Here is a 21,418-nt window from a genome sequence, read left to right on the forward strand (position 1 = left end):
GCCTGGAGACACTACTAATGAACAGAGGATATGTTATTTTAGTGCCAAGAATGTCTGCATTGTTTATTTCAAAATAGGGTCCAGAATAAACAATGCAGACATTCTTGGCACTAAAATAACATATCCTGTGTTCATTAGTAGTGTCTCTAGGCCCCTCTTATATTACTCTCGTTTTCTATTTTGATTTTTTATTCACACAAAAAATTAGAAGATTTACTGTTATGCAGACTACTGCATTATTGTAAAAATGGTATAAATAATATCAGTGCACTAGTGAAAGAATATTAGACTCCCCAGTTGACATGTATTGGACGTGTGGTGTGACTTGTTTACTCTTGAACATTGGTAAAAAAGCGAACATTTCCGCTACTTTGAGCTCAATTTCAAGGTCGTTTTCGTCGGGAAACTAATCAAAATCACTACTATTTCTGTAATATGTTTTTCACTCTATCAAATGAGACCAAGAAAACATGAATACAACCATAAATACTATACTATACGAAAATACACCTCAAAGTCGGCGTTTAAATTAAAAGAACAGTTTTTTTTTCGCATTATGCATTGCGTGCTGCAGGATTTTTTTTATACAGTGCACACTGACCACACAGATTCATTCTCTCACATGTGGGCCTTCCAGCTTTCTGCTTGATTTGAAGCCACTAGAATTATTGAGTATATATACGTCAGAAACACTGGCTTGTAAGACGTATATACAGTGGACTCTCGACCAACGATGGCATCGTCTAACGTTAAATCCAACTAGCGATACATTTTAACGCAAAAATTTTGCCTCAACTAGTGCTAAAAAACTCTACCAACACGATTCGTTTCGTCTGAGACGCGTCCACTTCTGGCCAGTGTTTACAAGCCAACCAGCCACCGCGGTCCCATCCAAATATACAATCGGAACATTTCATATTATCACAGCGTTTTTAGTGATTGCACCTGCAAAATAAGTGACCATGGGCCCCAAGAAAGCTTCTAGTGCCAACCCTACAGCGAAAAGGGTGAGAATTACTGTGGATATGAAGAAAGAGATCATTGCTAAGTATGAAAGTGGAGTGCGTGTCTCCGAGCTGGCCAGGTTGTACACAAAACCCCAATCAACCACCGCTGCTATTGTGGGCAAGAAAACGGCAATCAAGGAAGCTGTTCTTGGCAAAGGTGCAACTATGTTTTCGAAACTGAGATCGCAAGTGATAGAAGATGTTGAGAGACTGTTATTGGTGTGGATAAACAAAAAACAAATAGCAGGAGATAGCATCTCTCAAGCGATCAAATGTGAAAAGGCTAGGAAGTTGCATGAGGATTTAATTAGAAAAATGCCTGCAACTAGTGGTGATGTGAGTGAATTTAAGGCCAGCAAAGGTTGGTTTGAGAGATTTAAGAATCGTAGTGGCATACATAGTGTGATAAGGCATGGTGAGGCTGCCAGTTTGGACCAAAACGCAGCTGAAAAATATGTGCAGGAATTCAAGGAGTACATAGACAGTGAAGAATTGAAACCTGAACAAGTGTTTAATTGTGACACTGACAATGTTGTGAAATACTTTAGGAATGTCATAAAGGAACGGGAGGTACAGGCCTCTATGGACAGATATGTTGTGCGACAGAGGTCCAGTGACTCTCAAGCTGGTCCTAGTGGCATTAAAAGAAGAAGGGAAGTAACCCCGAAAAAGGACTTGCCACCTTAAGTCCTAATGGAAGGGGATTCCCCTTCTAAACACTAAGACCATCAACACACTCCCCTCCTCCCATCCCATCAGTCATCACCAGATCTTCAATAAAGGTAAGTGTCATGTAACTGTGCATGTCTTCTTCAGTTTGTGTGTATTAAAATTAATATTTCATGTGGTAAAAATTTTTTTTTCAATACTTTTGGGTTTTTTGCACGGATTAATTTGATTTCCATTATTTCTTATGGGGAAAATTAACTCGACTAACGATAATTTCGATTAACGATGAGCTCTCAGGAACGGATTAATATGGTTGGTCGAGGGTCCACTGCATACGGCTGAAACAGTCAAAGGGGTTAATAGTAATGAAGAAAATAACCTGACCCAGGGAAAGATGTTCAATTAAATTTTTTTTTTAAATTGCCTACAGATTTACCAATTAATAATGGTGATTTGCTATTCTTATTATTATGATTTTTTACTTTAAAAATATTATTTGAAATTTACACATTTATGATCTACAGCCAAACCTGGTAGCATCTCATCGTATGTATATGAGCAAAGTAGATGTGACTGAGTTGAGTGACTGCTGTAGTGGTCGGGGTGATACACTCACCTTATTCCTGTTCAACGATGTTTTGGAGGTAGGTGAAGTTGACTTTAAAATTGCATCAATAAATTAATTTACACACAGACGTGTATAACCTTCAGTATTTATCAGTAGTGGAATTTAGTATCCCACCTCTCATTCTCCTGGCCCTGCCCCCCTTCTCATGTTTATATTGACTATCTTCCCTTTGCACTTCTGTGTGACTAGTTAATGTTCCAAGTCAGACCGAAAGGTCATCATAAGTTTCATTTTCCTCTGCAGGTTATTTGTGTTGTGTACCTAATAACATTTAAATAGGTTGTCTTACACCAATGACTGTCTCCCGCCAAGGCAGAGTGACCCAAAGGAGAAAACACATTCACCATCATTCATACAATCACTGTCTAGCCAGAAGTGTGCTGACATCATAGTTCAGCTTACCCGCCAACTACAACATCTTCACCTCTCCTTCAGAGTGGAAGCTCTGCACTTCCCACCATCAGGGCTGGAGTCCAGCTAACCAGTTTCCTTGAATTTTTTCATAAATGTTTTCTTGCTCACACTTCAACAGCATATCAAGTCATAAAAATCACTTCCCTCCACTTCTATCTAATACACACACACAAGCCTGCTGGATGCCCAAGCCTGTAGCACTCAAAAGCACTTTTACCCCCTCTCTTCAACTGTTCCTGAGACAACCCTACCTTATTTTCCTTCCACCCCAGATTTACACACCTTCCTGGTCATCCTATTTTGCTTCATACCTTAAATATCCAAATTGCCTCAACCCTCTTCAGCCTTAGAACAGTACTTTTGGTAACCCCCATACCTGCTAATCTCTGAGCTTTGAATTCATGATTTAGGAATTTTAATATAGAAATTCCTAATATTTAAAGAGCATGACAAAGCAAATGTAGGTAATTCCAGATAGTAATAGCCAGCATGATCAGGTGGTCAATGTGAAAATCTGGTTACGTGCCTGGCTGAGGATGTAGAAAATTTTTCAAAACTGGTTCCTGAAGTATCATGCCTAAACTGAATTACATCTCTGTAAGACACTTGCAACATAGTTAGTTTAACTATAAAACATTTTTGTTCACTAATGTGCACTTAGTTTATTATCAGCTTATTTCTGAAGCTTAATTTAAACTTTATCTTAAACTACATGTCTAAGATTGCTGAAGGTGCTTCAGCTAGTTATGATTTTTCCATGGATTCTGAAGCTATTTTATTTCTCTGTTTCTAGCATTCTTAAAGTCTTATTTGTCGTCACCTCTGGTATTACGTACTTTCACAATTTGAAACCTCCCTCTGTACAAATTTTTTTTTTTTCAACAAATCGGCCATCTTCCACCGAGGCAGGGTTGACCCAAAAGAAAAGAAAAAATCCCCAAAAAGAAAATACTTTCATCATCATTCAACACTTTCACCTCACTCATACATAATCACTGTCTTTGCAGAGGTACTCATATACGACAATTGAGAAATCCCTACAAATTGTCAATATCCCAAACCCCTCCTTTGAAGTGCAGGCATTGTACTTCCCATTTCTAGGACTCAAGTGCAGCTAACCAGATATTTCCCTAAATCCCTTCACTAAATATTACCCTTCTCACACTCCAACAGCTCGTCAGGTCCCAAAAACCATTCATCTCCATTCACTTCTATCTAATATGCTCACACACGCTTGCAGGAAGTCCAAACCCCTCGCCCACATAACCTCCTTTACCCCCTCCCTCCAACCTTTCGAGGACTACCCCTACCCCTCCTTCCTTTCCCTACAGATTTATAAGCTCCAAGTTATTCTACTTTGATCCATTCTCTCTAAATGACCAAACCACCTCAACAGCCCCTCTTCAACCCTCTGACTAATACTTCTAGTAACTCCACACCTCCTAATTTCTACATTAAGAATTCTCTGGAATAATATTTGCACCACACATTGCCCTTAGACACGACATCTTCACTGCCTCCAGCCTCCTCCTCACTGCAGCATTTAAAACCCATGCTTCACACCCATATAAGAGTGTTGGTACCTCTATACTCTTGTACATTCCCTTCTTTGCCTCCATGGATTACGTTTTCCTTTGTTTCCACAGATACCTCAGTGCACCACTCACCTTTTTACTTATGGTTAACCTCAGCCTTCATAAACCCATCTGCTGACAGATCAACTCCCAAATATCTCAAAACATTCACTTCTTCCATACTCCCTCTCTCCAATGTGATGTCCAATTTTTCTTTATCTAAATCGTTTGATACCCTCACCACCTTATTCTTATCTATGTTCACTTTCAACTTTCTTATTTATAGAAGAAGAAATATTTTGTCTTGGCACTTGATGTTTATATTAAAATTTATGTATTTTCAGATATGTAAAAAGAAGAGTAAATACAACAGTATCAAAAGCCCTAGTAGAGCCAACTTACATAATTTTAAAACCATCAAAACCTACAAACATCTTGAAATGATGAACTTAGCACATATCAAGAGAATTGTTGACATTCGGGAAACTGAAGGTTAGTATAGTGATGCACTTTATGGAAGTTTTTCCCTCTCTTCTCTACTTTGTGCACGCTTTCATAACTGTACACTTAATTACCAGTATCTGCAATTGGCTGCACAACCTCACAAAATGACTGATAAAAGAGAGCTTGCTTTTTTCCATGAATGGGAACTAATTTGATTAAATGCAACACTTAAGTATTTTCATACTAAACAAATCTGCAGTGGCTCTTTATCTAGATATATTTCTAAGGACATCTAAGTTTAAATATGCTTTTATCATAAAAGCCACAGTAGTCATGTATCTACTGGGCTACTATTAGCACCCCAGTAATTAATCCATAAATCACCTGAGGAAAACTTTGATCCTATCCCCAACAGTTTTAATTATGAAATTCACATTCTTAACCAAATAGAAACCCACCACACCTTTATCATACTCTTACACACCAGAGATAAATGTAACTGAAACAAAAATGTGGGAGACATGAAAGTTGGCAAGGACAGTGGATTACATGTACTACACCAGAGCATGTGTTATGGCTGACAGTCCCTTCCCTCCTCACTCTTCCACTTAATATGACATTATCAGCCCCTTGCATGTATTATAATATGCTTTACAGACAGTTCAGAGATGTGGAGGAATGTTGTGATGGGTGAAGTGTTGGATTTAGTGTAAGGGAGAGAATGGAGGCATGTTCACTGTTGAGGGTGGTGGTGGTGTGGTCTGCATTCTTATCAGCTAGTAATTTCTCTCCATAACATTTGCTTACCAAAGGCAGTTGCTTATTCAAATCAAAATGCACTACAGTAATTACTACAAAGAGCAGTAAGGTAGCAAGAAAAATACATGTATTGCATTTTGTGGGATGTGTGGTAATGGTTATTCAGTGCTCTCACTTGAGTTTACAGAGTGGGAGTGAACTGGAGCTAACCCCCTGGTTGGTGACTATGGCCCCACTGATAATGAGACTTAAACACAGGTGATGCCCAGATGAATTGTCTGTACAACTTTTATTTCTTACTATCTTGTATGAGGGCCCAAAATGTTATGCTTAGCCATGCTTTACTTTGGGACATTAGTCATAAGCACTGCCTCCCTCCCTCCTTCACACACTGCCTCCCACAGATTTTTTTTTTTTTTTTTTACCCTCAAGGGAGGCTCTTTGATGGCAGAGAAGGGCACTTTCTTAGTCTTTGAATCAAACTTGACTACCTCCCCTTTCCCTCAAATGCTGTATAAAATCTGCAGGTTTAGGACTCTCCCCCATCCCCCAACTATAATAATCTTAGTTGCTACTATCTTAGATATATGGTTGTTTGATAAAGATGTGATGGGTTGCTATTTGGTACAATTTGGTCAATATAGGTAGTAGGTTGGTAGACAGCAACCACCCAGGGAGGTACTACCGTTCTGCCAAGTGAATGCAAAACAAAAGCCTGTTATTGTTTTACATGATGGTAGGATTGCTGGTGTCTTTTGTCTGTCTCATAAATATGCAAGATTACAGGTACGTCTTGCTACTTCTACTTACACTTAGGTCACACTAAACGTACATGTACACATTTATTTATACACACTCATCTGAGTTTTCTTCGATTTTATCTTAGTTCTTGTTCTAATTACTTTTCCTTTTATATCCATGGGGAAGTAGAATAAGAATTTTTCCTCCGGAAGCCATGTGTGTTGTAAAAGTCAACTAAAATGCCGGGAACAGTGGGCTAGTAACCCCTTTTCCTGTAAAAATTACTAAAAAGAATAAGAAGAAGAAAATTGTCAAAGTGGGAAGTTTGAATGTGCGTGGATGTTGTGTGAATGATAAGAAAGAGATGATTGTGGATGTTATGAATGAGAAGAAGCTGGATATCCTGGCTTTAAGTGAAACAAAGCTGAAGGGGGTGGGTGAGTTTCAGTGGAGAGGAATAAATGGGATTAGGTCAGGGGTATCTAATAGAGTTAGAGCTAAAGAAGGAGTAGCAATAATGTTGAAGGATAAGCTGTGGCAGGAAAAGAAGGACTATAATACATGTATTCAAGGATTATGTGGAGTAAAATAAAGGTTGGATGTGAGAAGTGGGTTTTAGTAAGCGTTTATGCACCTGGGGAAGAGAGAAGTATAGAGGAGAGAGAGAGATTTTGGGAAATGTTGAGTAATTGCATGGGGAGTTTTGAATCAAGTGTGAGAGTACTTGTGGTTGGGGTTTTAATGCTAAAGTGGGAAAAAATGTTGTGGAGGGAATAGTAGGTAAATTTGGGGTGCCAGGGGTAAATGAAAATGGGGAGCCTTTAATTGAGCTATGTGTAGAAAGAGGTTTGGTAATAAGTAATACATATTTTATGAAAAAGAGGATAAATAAATATACAAGGTATGATGTAGCATGTGATGAAAGTTTGTTAGATTATGTATTGGTGGATAAAAGGTTGATGGGTAGGCTCCAGGATGTACATGTTTATAGAGGGGCAACTGATATATCGGATCATTGTCTAGTTGTAGCTACAGTTAGAGTAAGAGGTAGATGGGAAAAGAGGAAGGTGGCAACAACAAGTAAGAGGGAGGTGAAAGTGTATAAACTAAGGGAGGAGGAAGTTCGGGCGAGATATAAGCGACTATTGGCAGAAAGGTGGGCTAGTGCAAAGATGAGTAGTGGGGGGGTTGAAGAGGGTTGGAATAGTTTTAAAAATGCAGTATTAGAATGTGGGGCAGAAGTTTGTGGTTATAGGAGGGTGGGTGCAGGAGGAAAGAGGAGTGATTGGTGGAATGATGAAGTAAAGGGTGTGATAAAAGAGAAAAAGTTAGCTTATGAGAGGTATTTACAAAGAAATATTATAAGAAGAGTAGAGTATATGGAGAGTAAAAGAAAGGTGAAGAAAGTGGTGAGAGTGCAAAAGGAGAGCAGATGATAGAGTGGGAGAAGTACTGTCAAGGAATTTTAATGAAAATAAGAAAAAATTTTGGAGTGAGTTAAACAAATTAAGAAAGCCTAGGGAACAAATGGATTTGTCAGTTAAAAACAGAGAAGGGGAGTTAGTAGATGGGGAGATGGAGGTTTTGGGTAGATGGCGAGAATATTTTGAGGGACATTTAAATGTCGACGAAGAAAGGGAGGCGGTAATTTCATGCACTGCCCAGGGGGGTATATCATCGTTTAGGAGTGAAGAAGAGCAGGATGTGAGTGTAGGGGAGGTGCGTGAGGCATTACGTAGAATGAAAGGGGGTAAAGCAGCTGGAACTGACGGGATCATGACAGAAATGTTAAAAGCAGGGGGGGACATAGTGTTGGAGTGGTTGGTATTTTTGTTTAATAAATGTATGAAAGAGGGGAAGGTACCTAGGGATTGGCGGAGAGCGTGTATAGAGGAATAAGTTTACTGAGTATACCAGGAAAAGTGTACGGTAGGGTTATTATTGAAAGAATTAGAGGCAAGAAGAATGTAGAATTGCGGATGAGCAAAGAGGTTTTAGAGTGGGTAGGGGATGTGTAGATCAAGTGTTTACATTGAAGCATATATATTTTATTTTATTTTATTAACACACTGGCCGATTTCCACAAAGGCAGGGTGGCCCGAAAAAGAAAAACTTTCACCATCATTCACTCCATCACTGTCTTGCCAGAAGGGCGCTTTACACTACAGTTTTTAAACTGCAACATTAACACCCCTCCTTCAGAGTACAGGCACTGTACTTCCCATCTCCAGGACTCAAGTCCGGCCTGCCGGTTTCCCTGAATCCCTTCATAAATGTTACTTTGCTCACAGTCCAACGAAGCATTTTTTTTTTTTTTTTTTTTAACAAGTTGGCCGTCTCCCACCGAGGCAGGGTGACCCAAAAAAGAAAGAAAATCCCCAAAAAGAAAATACTTTCATTATCATTCAACACTTTCCCCACACTCACACATTATCACTGTTTTTGCAGAGGTGCTCAGAATACAACAGTTTAGAAGCATACACATATAAAGATACACAACATATCCCTCCAAACTGCCAATATCCCAAACCCCTCTTTTTAAGTGCAGGCATTGTACTTCCCATTTCCAGGACTCAAGTCCGACTATATGAAAATAACCGGTTTCCCTGAATCCCTTCACTAAATATTACCCTGCTCACACTCCAACAGATCGAAGCATATATGTTAGCAGTATTTAGATAAAGGTAGGGAAGTTTTTATTGCATTTATGGATTTAGAAAAGGCATATGATGTAGCACGTAATGAAAGTAGTTTGTTAGATTATGTATTGGTGGATAAAAGGTTGATGGGTAGGCTCCAGGATGTACTTGTTTATAGAGGGGCAACTGATATATCAGATCATTATTTAGTTGTAGCTACAGTTAGAGTAAGAGGTAGATGGGAAAAGAGGAAGGTGGCAACAACAAGTAAGAGGGAGGTGAAAGTGTATAAACTAAGGGAGGAGGAAGTTCGGGCGAGATATAAGCGACTATTGGCAGAAAGGTGGGCTAGTGCAAAGATGAGTAGTGGGGGGGTTGAAGAGGGTTGGAATAGTTTTAAAATTGCAGTATTGGAATGTGGGGCAGAAGTTTGTGGTTATAGGAGGGTGGGGACAGGAGGAAAGAGGAGTGATTGGTGGAATGATGAAGTAAAGGGTGTGATAAAAGAGTAAAAGGTAGCTTACGAGAGGTTTTTACAAAGCAGAAGTGTTATAAGAAGAGCAGAGTATATGGAGAGTAAAAGAAAGGTGAAGAGAGTGGTGAGAGAGTGCAAAAGGAGAGCAGATGAAAGAATGGGAGAGGCACTGTCAAGAAATTTTAATGAAAATAAGAAAAAATTTTGGAGTGAGTTAAACAAGTTAAGAAAGCGTAGGGAAAGTATGGATTTGTCCGTTAAAAACAGAGTAGGGGAGTTAGTAGATGGGGAGAGGGAGGTATTAGGTAGATGGCGAGAATATTTTGAGGAACTTTTAAATGTTGAGGAAGAAAGGGAGGCGGTAATTTCATGCACTGGCCAGGGAGGTATACCATCTTTTAGGAGTGAAGAAGAGCAGAATGTAAGTGTGGTGGAGGTACGTGAGGCATTACGTAGAATGAAAGGGGGTAAAGCAGCTGGAACTGATGGGATCATGACAGAAATGTTAAAAGCAGGGGGGGATATAGTGTTGGAGTGGTTGGTACTTTTGTTTAATAAATGTATGAAAGAGGGGAAGGTACCTAGGGATTGGCAGAGAGCATGTATAGTCCCTTTATATAAAGGGAAAAGGGACAAAAGAGATTGTAAAAATTATAGAGGAATAAGTTTACTGAGTATACCAGGAAAAGTATATGGTAGGGTTATAATTGAAAGAATTAGAGGTAAGACAGAATGTAGAATTGCGGATGAGCAAGGAGGCTTCAGAGTGGGTAGGGGATGTGTAGATCAAGTGTTTACATTGAAGCATATATGTGAACAGTATTTAGATAAAGGTAGGGAAGTTTTTATTGCATTTATGGATTTAGAAAAGGCATATGATAGAGTGGATAGAGGAGCAATGTGGCAGATGTTGCAAGTTTATGGAATAGGTGGTAAGTTACTAAATGCTGTAAAGAGCTTTTATGAGGATAGTGAGGCTCAGGTTAGGGTGTGTAGAAGAGAGGGAGACTACTTCCCGGTAAAAGTAGGTCTTAGACAGGGATGTGTAATGTCACCATGGTTGTTTAATATATTTATAGATGGGGTTGTAAAAGAAGTAAATGCTAGGGTGTTCGGGAGAGGGGTAGGATTAAATTATGGGGAATCAAATTCAAAATGGGAATTGACACAGTTACTTTTTGCTGATGATACTGTGCTTATGGGTGATTCTAAAGAAAAATTGCAAAGGTTAGTGGATGAGTTTGAGAATGTGTGTAAAGGTAGAAAGTTGAAAGTGAGCATAGAAAAGAGTAAGGTGATGAGGGTATCAAATGATTTAGATAAAGAAAAATTGGATATCAAATTGGGGAGGAGGAGTGTGGAAGAAGTGAATGTTTTCAGATACTTGGGAGTTGACGTGTCAGCGGATGGATTTATGAAGGATGAGGTTAATCATAGAATTGATGAGGGAAAAATGGTGAGTGGTGCGTTGAGGTATATGTGGAGTCAAAAAACGTTATCTATGGAGGCAAAGAAGGGAATGTATGAAAGTATAGTAGTACCAACACTTATATGGATGTGAAGCTTGGGTGGTAAATGCAGCAGCGAGGAGACGGTTGGAGGCAGTGGAGATGTCCTGTCTAAGGGCAATGTGTGGTGTAAATATTATTCAGAAAATTCGAAGTGTGGAAATTAGGAGAAGGTGTGGAGTTAATAAAAGCATTAGTCAGAGGGCAGAAGAGGGGTTGTTGAGGTGGTTTGGTCATTTAGAGAGAATGGATCAAAGTAGAATGACATGGAAAGCATATAAATCTATAGGGGAAGGAAAGAGGGGTAGGGGTCGTCCTCGAAAGGGTTGGAAAGAGGGGGTAAAGGAGGTTTTGTGGGCGAGGGGCTTGGACTTCCAGCAAGCATGCATGAGCGTGTTAGATAGGAGTGAATGGAGACGAATGATACTTGGGACCTGACAATCTGTTGGAGTGTGAGCAGGGTAATATTTAGTGAAGGGATTCAGGGAAACCGGTTATTTTCATATAGTCGGAATTGAGTCCTGGAAATGGGAAGTACAATGCCTGCACTTTAAAGGAGTGGTTTAGGATATTGGCAGTTTGGAGGGATATGTTGTGTATCTTTATACGTATATGCTTCTAAACTGTTGTATTCTGGGCACCTCTGCAAAAGCAGTGATAATGTGTGAGTGTGGTGAAAGTGTTGAATGATGATGAAAGTATTTTCTTTTTGGGGATTTTCTTTCTTTTTTGGGTCACCCTGCCTCGGTGGGAGACGACCGACTTGTTGAAAAAAAAAAAATATGATAGAGTGGATAGGGGAGCAATGTGGCAGATGCTGCAAGTGTATGGAATAAGTGGTAAGTTACTAAATGCTGTAAAGAGTTTTTATGAGGATAGTGAGGCTCAGGTTAGGGTGTGTAGAAGAGAGGGAGACTACTTCCCGGTAAAAGTAGGTCTTAGACAGGGATGTGTAATTTCACCATGGTTGTTTAATATATTTATAGATGAGGTTGTAAAAGAAGTAAATGCTATGGTGTTCGGGAGAGGGGTGGGATTAAATTATGGGGAATTAAATACAAAATGGGAAGTGACACAGTTACTTTTTACTGATGATACTGTATTATGGGAGATTCTTAAGAAAAATTGCAAAGGTTAGTGGACGAATTTGGGAATGTGTGTAAAGGTAGAAAGTTGAAAGTGAACATAGAAGAGAGTAAGGTGATGAGAGTATCAAATGATTTAGATAAAGAAAAATTGGATATTAAATTGGGGAGGAGGAATATGGAAGAAGTGAATGTTTTCAGATATTTGGGAGTTGACATATCAGCGGATGGATTTATGAAGGATGAGATTAATCATAGAATTGATGAGGGAAAAAAGATGAGTGGTGCATTGAGGTATATGTGGAGGCAAGAAATGTTGTCTATGGAGGCAAAGAAGGGAATGTATGAAAGTATAGTAGTACCAACACACTTATATGGGTGTGAAGCTTGGGTTGTAAATGCTGCAGCAAGGAGACGGTTGGAGGCAGTGGAAATGTCCTGTCTAAGGGCAATATGTGGTGTAAATATTATGCAGAAAATTCGGAGTGTGAAAATTAGGAGAAGGTGTGGAGTTAATAAAAGTATTAGTCAGAGGGCTGAAGAGGGTTTGTTGAGGTGGTTTGGTCATTTGGAGAGAATGGATCAAAGTAGAATGACATGGAGAGCATATAAATCTGTAGGGGAAGGAAGGCGGGGTAGGGGTCGCCCTCGAAAAGGTTGGAGGGAGGGGGTAAAGGAGGTGTTGTGGGCGAGGGGTTTGGACTTCCAGCAAGTGTGCTTGAGTGTGTTAGATAGGAGTGAATGGAGACAAATGGTATTTGGGACCTGACGATCTGTTGGAGTGTGAGCAGGGTAATATTTAGTGAAGGGATTCAGGGAAACTGGTTATTTTATATAGCTGGACTTGAGTCCTGGAAATGGGAAGTACAATGCCTGCACTCTAAAGGAGTGGTTTGGGATATTGACAGTTTGGAGAGATATATTGTGTATTTTTATATGTATATACTTCTAAACTGTTGTACTCTGAGCACCTCTGCAAAAACAGTGATTATGTGTGAGTGAGGTGAAAGTGTTGAATGATGATGAAAGTATTTTCTTTTTGGGGATTTTCTTTCTTTTTGGGTCACCCTGCCTCGGTGGGAGACGGCCTACTTGTTAAAGAAAAAATATTATAATTATTATGCTTATTATTTTTTTCTCTCATTTGTTTGATGGGCTATCATATTGAAACTTGGGCAATGTATGATGGAAAGATGCTTCTTAACATACAACAAAAATGAAAGAAATCAGACCGTAAATAATGGAGTTCACTTCTCAGCCATTAGCAGCCCCATAGCGGTTTACAGTGGACCCCACCTTACAATATTAATCCGTTCCTGAGAGCTCATCGTAAGCCGAAATTATTGTTTGCCGAATTAATTTTCCCCATAAGAAATAATAGAAATCAAATTAATCCGTTCCTGACACCCCAAAGTATGAAAAAAAAAATTTTTTACCTCATGAAATATTAATTTTAATACACACAAACTGAAGAAGACATGCACAATTACTACTCTACTAAGAATAGAATACATGACACTTACCTTTATCGAAGATCTGGTGATGATTGATGGGATGGGAGGAGGGGAGAGTGTGGAAGTTATTGTTTGGAAGGGGAATCCCCTTCCATTAGAACTTGAGGTAGCAAGTCCTTTTCTGGGGTTACTTCCCTTCTTCTTTTAATGCCACTAGGACCAGCTTGAGAGTCACTGGACCTCTGTCACACAACAAATCTGTCCATAGAGCTCTGTACCTCCCATTCCTTTAAGACTTTCCTAAAATGGGCCATAGCATTGTCATTGTACAGGTTGCCAACACGGTTTGCAGTAGCTGTGTCAGGGTGATTTTCATCCTTGAAGGTTTGCAGTTCAACCCACTTTGCACACATTTCCTTAATCTCTTTTTTCAATTCCATACTAATTCTCGCCCTTTTTACCACAGGGATGGCACTAGAAGCTTTCTTGGGGCCCATGGTGACTTATTTTGCAGCTACAAACACTAAAAACACTGGGATAATGTGGAATGTACCGAATGTATACGTAGATGCGACCTCACTGGCTGGCTTGTAAACACTGGCGCTGAGGCCACATTTGGGACGCGTCCCAGACGAATCACGTAAGGCGAGTTTTTTATCATGAGGCGAGGCAAAATTTTTGCGTTCAAATGCTTCGTTTGGCGGATTTAACGTAATGCGATGCGTTCGTAAGGTAGGTGTCCACTGTATTTACGTGTGGTTTTTATGGTTGAATTCTCGTTTTTTTGGTCTCATTTGATAGAAAGGAAGATATATTAGAGAAATAGATATTATTTTGATTGCTTTCTCAACGAAAAGTACAGTGGACCCCCGGATAACATAATCCATTCCAGAGAGAGTGTCTTAAAGCGAATCTGACTTAATCTGAATTAATTTTCCTAATAAGAAATAATGGAAATCCAATTAGTCCGTTTCAGACACCCAAAAGTGTTAAAAAAATGTTTTCTACATGAAATATACATTTACCTACACAGGAAACAATGATGCATGGAGAATAAAACAGTAACATCACACTTACCTTTATTGTTTTTAAGGGAAATCCCACTCCATAAAGACTTCAGGTACCAAGTCCTTATCCTGGGTTACTTCCCTCCTTTGTTTTTTAATGCCACTAGGACTAGCTTGAGAGTCACTGGACTCATGCCGCTCAAAAAAGTTTTCCAGAGAGGTCTGTTTCTGGCGCATGTTAGGAATTGTGTTGGGAGACACAAGATAGTCCTTCAATATGATACTACTATCAGCTCTACGGCTTATTTATCTAGCATAATTCATCTAATATGACATAATAAACAATATTAATAACATAGAAACATGACATATACTCTAGAATGAATAAAATACGTCATTATGTCACGAGTGTTGCTGTGTTGTTGTTGAGTGTATAAGGGCCACTGAGACATAAGCCGTACATAGTGGTGGTGGAGACGGTAGAGCCTAGAGACTGCGGTGTTGTCAGTCACTCTATGTAACTCCAACAACAATGGAGGAAGGTTCGTGCTGTCCTTTTTCTATCAATTACTTGCTTAACTTACTTGCTACAGTTAATGCTACACTTTATCGCTGGCTGCCGCTATAGCCTTTATAGACTCATGCTGCTTTAGTATCATACATATTGCAGAATCACTGAAAAAGGCACATTCTCACCTCTCTCTCAGCTGGCTGGCACTAGAAGCTTTCTTTGGGCCCATGGTGGCTTATTTAGCATTTTTTTTTTTTTCTTTTTTTCAACAAGTCGGCCGTCTCCCACCGAGGCAGGGTGACCCAAAAAAGAAAGAAAATCCCCAAAAAGAAAATACTTTCATCATCATTCAACACTTTCACCACACTCGCACATTATCACTGTTTTTGCAGAGGTGCTCAGAATACAACAGTCTAGAAGCATACACACATAAAGATACACAACATATCCCTCCAAACTGCCAATATCCCAAACCCCTCCTTTAAAGTGCAGGCATTGTACTTCCCATTTCCAGGACTCAAGTCCGACTATATGAAAATAACCGGTTTCCCTGAATCCCTTCACTAAATATTACCCTGCTCACACTCCAACAGATCGTCAGGTCCCAAGTACCATTCGTCTCCATTCACTCCTATCTAACACGCTCACGCACGCTTGCTGGAAGTCCAAGCCCCTTACCCACAAAACCTCCTTTACCCCCTCTCTCCAACCCTTTCGAGGACGACCCCTACCCCGCCTTCCTTCCCCTATAGATTTATATGCTTTCCATGTCATTCTACTTTGATCCATTCTCTCTAAATGACCAAACCACCTCAACAACCCCTCTTCTGCCCTCTGACTAATACTTTTATTAACTCCACACCTCCTAATTTCCACACTCCGAATTTTCTGCATAATATTTACACCACACATTGCCCTTAAACAGTTACAAGCACTAAAAAGAATGGAATAATACAAAATGTAGTGTATGAATGCGTGGGATCATCCTCGGTGGCTAGTAAACAATAGCATACTGGGCGGCTTAGGCCCTGACACGAACGACTTATACCGAGTTCAGTGGCGTTCACGAAGCCAATATTTTGATGCAAAAACGTTACCTATTCTGATTATTACTTATTCCGATGACGTCTTAATATGGGGGTCCGCTGTACCTTGAAATTGCGCTCACATTAACGGAAATGTTCCATTCTTTAGCTATGTTCAAGAGTAAACAAATGACGTCACTGTCTAATACGTGTATTCATGTCGTAAGAGGCAACTAAAATGCCGGGAGCAAGGGGCTAGTAACCCCTTCTCCTGTATATATTACTAAATTTAAAAGGAGAAACTTTTGTTTTTCTTTTTGGGCCACCCTGCCTCGGTGGGATACGGCTGGTGCATTGAAAGAAAGAAGAAGTCTAATACGTGTGTGCCTGCCAGTCCAAATAACAATACACAGTCAAGAATGGGTTGACATTATTTATACAATTATTACGATAATGCAGTAGTCTGCATAACAGTAAGTCTTCTATTTTTTGTGTGAATAAAAATTCTAAATTGTAAGCCAGGGTAGTATAAGAGGGGCCTGGAGCTGCAACTAATGAACAGAGAAAATGTTATTTTAGTGCCAGGAATGTCTGCATTGTTAATTCTGGACCCTGTTTTGAAATTGCCATCTGTTGAAATTTGTGTGAAATTGGCCAAATTGCCAATTTCTGACCACTTTATTGGGTAGTTGAAATGGGTGAATGGGCAGTTTCTTGTACTCAGTCAACAGAATAGAAGTAATTAAATAAGTAAGTTTTTTCAGGTATACACAATTACAGTTATGTAGATCATCATACATAGCAGTGTATGTATAGAGAACCTAGGATAACCCAAAAACATCAGACAGAGTGACTTTATTTCCAGTACCTGGCTTGAGCTTGCCATGTATGATTTTTGGTAAATATTTTTTTTTCTCAGTTGTTTGTTGGACTATCTTATTGAAACTTGGGCAATGTATGATGGAAAGATGCTTCTTAATGTACACCAAAAAAAACGGACAATAAATAAGGGAGTTCACTTCTCAGCCATTAGCTGCCTCTTTGCGGTATATTTTCGTATGGTATTTGTGGTTTTATTCTTGTTTTTTGGTCTCATATGATAGAATGGAAGATATATTACAGAAATAGATATGATTTTGATTGCTTTCACGACGAAAAGTACTGTGATATTGAGCTCAAAGTTGCTGAAATGTTCGATTTTGGCCAATGTTCAATGGACTTTGTTAAGTCAAGTTGGTTAATTTTATTAAGTCTATTCTAACCTAACCACTCTGTAATATGGCAAACTCAGTAATCCGGCACACTACAGGTCCCAGTGATGCCGGATTTGTGATGGAGGACCTGTATTAGCATTTTTTTTTTTTACAATTTTGAGACCTATGCAGAATTTGTTTTTCATTTTTTGGGGGTTTAATGAATGTAATCCTATTTTTCCCAAATATTCTTCAGTTCAGTTTACACTCTGTTTTGATTACTTGCTGTTTTCAGGAACGTAGCTACCAGGTTACCTGATGGTCAGGTGTACAGCATATGTACAAGTAGTATAGGGTTTGTGGTAGAACTTTTTCCAGATTATTTTATGTACTTGTCTTTTATAAATCATGTGATAAAATTTACACAAATGTTCATAGTTTTGCAATTTCAAGTTAAAATTTATATGGTAGATATGGAAGATATATTGATTTACAATAATTTGGATGGATGAAGCAGCATATTGTTGACAATTATGAAGATAAAATCATAAGTTACAGGAAGCTTTTGGTAGGACAGTGTTTTGCTTTGTGTAGAGATTTATCCAGTCATGAACTGATAAAATGTTCCACAAAGCCAAACATTGTCTCACTTATAAAAGCTTGTTCTGCAGCTAATTAGGTCTTTGTCTTAAATAATTCAGGAATTTTTTTTGGACATTACAGGCTACTCTGAATTGCTACCAGTAAAAATTTTATTTCTAATTACAAGCTGTAAATTATTGTAAAAGTAGTGAACTGCAAAACATGATACTGTAGTTAACATTTAAATTTATTTTGTGTCAGTAAAAATTATAATTAAAGTAGTCATAAATATTAATTGATTTGTTTTTGTAGACAGTGAACTCTTAAGGTTTTGTACTTGTATGGAATTTGAGAAATATGAAGTGTAAGTTGTTAATTAGTCACCGCAAACCTACACTTAGGAGAGGAACCTCATAATATTTTTGTTCATTCAATAATTCAACACACTTTTTTCATAGAAAACTTTTCCATTCTTTCTGGGCAAGTGTTTCCTCACCTTATGAATAGGGAAAACTGGGAGACAAATTGTATATTTATTCTTAATATTTTTTTCTTTTGACAGATTGTCATAATGTATTTGCCTTGGTAATCCGGAGCAATCAGGAACTGAAGGAGCGTCTCTTCACATTTACCCTAATACAAGATGATACTACCAAGTCTAATTTTCTTAAGACATTATGTCGAACTGTTGCAAATATTGCCTGTAGAAATGATGTAGTAAGTTCATTGTGGAATTTTTTTTTGTATTAACAGGTATGAAGATCCATTTGAGCATTGATAATGAATTTGATATGTAATAACTAGAGGGAAAAAAAAAATAGGTAGAATGTTGAGGCTGGTGTAAAATGGAAAAAGTGTATCAACGGGTGCAAATGAAAGGTAATGTATAAGAGCATAGTTGCATCAACACATGAATGTGAGTGTGAGGCAGTCTGTAAATATTGCAACAAGGAAGAGGCTAGAGGCAGTGGAGATGTCATGTTTGAGTTTAATGTATGGTGTGAATATTATGTAGAGAATTTTTTATTTTTTATTGTTTTTAATTAACACATCGGCCGTTTCCCACCAAGGTAGGGTGGCCCGAAAAAGAAAAACTTTCATCATTCACTCCATCACTGTCTTGCCAGAGGCATGCTTACACTACAGTTATAAAACTGCAACATTAACAGCCCTCCTTCAGAATGCTGGCATTGTACTTCCCATCTCCAGGAATGAAGTCCAACCTGCCAGTTTCCCTGAATCCCTTCATGAATGTTACCTTGCTTACACTCCAACAGCACATCAAGTCCTAAAAAACATTTGTCTCCATTTGCTCCTATCTAACATGCTCGCACACACTTGCTGGAAGTCCCAGCCCCTCGCACACAAATCCTCCTTTATCCCCTCCCTCCAGCTTTTCCTAGGCTGACCCTTATCCCACCTTCCCTCCACTACAGATTTATACAAGCTCGAAGTCATTCTATTTCATTCCATCCTCTACGTGTCCAAACCATCTCAATAACCCCTCCTCAGCCCTCTGGATAATAGTTTTGGTAATCCCACACCTCCTAATCTCCAAACTGTGGATTCTCTGATTCATATTCACACCACACATTGCTCTCAAATATGATATCTCCACTGCCTCCAGCCTTCTCCTTGTTGCAACATTCACAACCCATGCCTCACACCCATACAAGAGCATTGGTATAACTATACTCTCATACATTCCCCTCTTTGCCTTCATGCAAAGAATGGGCATAAATATTGGAAAATGGTATGAGTCAGAGAGCATAGGAGGATATGTGAGATGGTTTGGACACTTTAAAGGAATAGAACAGATAGGTTAACCAAGAGGGAGTGTAAATTCAGCATGGACAGAAGGAGTAGGGGACATTCCTCAAAGAGTAGGAGAGAGGAGGTGAAGGAGGTTTATGAATGGTAGGAGGCTTGATCATTCAGCAGATATGTTCAAGCATATTAGATTGGAGTAAGTGAAGAATGGTGGTTTTGGAGATTTGACATGCTATTGGAGTGTGAACAAGGCTTCATTTTTGAAGGGATTCAGAAAACAGACTAGCCAGACTTGAGTTCTGGAGATGCTTTCACTCTTGATAGATGGGCAGGGAATGTTGTGGTTCAGATCATATTTGAAATGTATGTCAGTACACTTCTGGCAAGACATCTGCTTTACAAGTGATGATGAATATGTTTCCTTCTTTGGGTCACCCTGCCTTGATGGGAGATAGCTCATGTGATAAAAAAAAAAAAAGTGTGATTCCTAAGTTTGAAGTTTGCTATAGTAGGTGAATTTTAGGAAAGCAGAAGGAAGACAGAAAATATAGTGAGAAAACCTGGTAGGACACAAAAAAAAAAAAAAAAAAGAAGTGGCAGCAATAAAAGGCACTGATAACAAAAACAGAAGGTGCAATACTGTGACTGGAACAATACACAAATAACCCGCACTTAGAAGAGAGGAGCGTATGACGACATTTCAGTCCAACTTGGACCATTTATAAAGTCACACTAATGAAAAGGAGAGGAGGAGGGAGTATATATAGGCAGGAGGTGGTAGTGGTAGTAGTGGAGGTAGAAAGTAGTAGTGAGGAAGGTAGTATGGAGGAGGAGGAGCTAGTCAAATACTGAGAAAGAGGAGCACTGCAGGGGAGCTAGGTGCCCACAGAGGGTACGAGCACGAACACAGAGGAAGGGGGAAATAAATAAAAAATGAAGAAACAAATACCCAAGGCAGAAAAAAAGACAACCCAAAGGAGAAAAAGGAAAGAGGAAAGGGGAAGAGGGAGAAGAAGAAAAAGAAAAAGGAATCAGGTTAAGTCACAGGTGTTCTGAAGTTTGGAGCATTTTACAATGTAGTGGGAAAAAAAGGCATCTTCAGAGATGAAACCAGGACTAAGATTCATACAAGATTCATATAAGATTCAGAGTGAATATGACATCTTTGCTCTGTGGCCTCTTGACTCTAGTCTCGTCCAACCGTTTCTTGGTGCTCTTAATAACCTTGCCCCTTCCATTAAGTTTAAAGCTGAATGGGAATCTAATTCCTTGCTTCCTTTCCTTGATGTCCATGTCCACCGCTCAGACACAGGTTTTGTCTTTTCCGTTTACTGCAAGCCTATGTACAGTTGCATGTACATTCACTGCTTTTCTTATCATGCTTCCTCTGTCAAGAAAAGAGTTTTTATCTCCCTCTTTCTCCGTGCTCTCCACATTTGTAATCCTCAGTTCCTTCAGTCAGAAATTACCACTCTTCATAATTCATTTTCCCATCTTGGCTACCCCTCCCATTTCATTGACTCTTGTGTTCTCATGTGCTAAACGTAATTTCTTCCCTCCCAAACTCTCTACTCCTGGGAACTCTTCTGTCCTCTGCCTTCCCTCCATTTCCAGTCTTTCTAATCTCAACAACTCTCTCCATTCCTTAGACATCAAACTTCCTTTATGCCAGACTAACTCTCTTCACACTAAACTCGTTCATACTTCTCCTCCCTCTATAGATGCTCCTATTTCTTGTTCCTCCTGTCCTCTTCAGTACTTTGGAGAAACTGGTCCATCTCTTTCTGACAGACTTAGGGAGCACAGAAGTAGCATTAGGCTTGCTGACACTAACAATCCTCTTTTCTGTCACATCAGAGATCGCAGTCATCCTATTGACTGGTCTTCTGCTAAAACTGTCTTCCCTACTTCCAGTTTTAACAGTTGCCATCTG

General features: G+C 39.2%; 1 protein-coding gene across 5 annotated transcripts in view; it reads left to right on the plus strand.

Moving 5' to 3' along the window:
* pbl (epithelial cell transforming 2 pebble) overlaps positions 1–21,418 on the plus strand; it is a 233,775-nt gene that overhangs the window by 162,190 nt on the left and 50,167 nt on the right. For all 5 annotated transcript variants that reach the window (XM_053780057.2, XM_053780056.2, XM_053780055.2 and 2 more), the window contains 3 exons: positions 2,201–2,320; positions 4,637–4,784; positions 18,278–18,432. In XM_053780057.2, coding sequence (XP_053636032.1) covers positions 2,201–2,320; positions 4,637–4,784; positions 18,278–18,432 — 423 coding nt within the window. The remainder of the gene's footprint in view (positions 1–2,200; positions 2,321–4,636; positions 4,785–18,277; positions 18,433–21,418) is intronic.

Source organism: Cherax quadricarinatus, chromosome 27 (assembly GCF_038502225.1).
Source record: "Cherax quadricarinatus isolate ZL_2023a chromosome 27, ASM3850222v1, whole genome shotgun sequence".
Classification (NCBI taxonomy): domain Eukaryota; kingdom Metazoa; phylum Arthropoda; class Malacostraca; order Decapoda; family Parastacidae; genus Cherax; species Cherax quadricarinatus.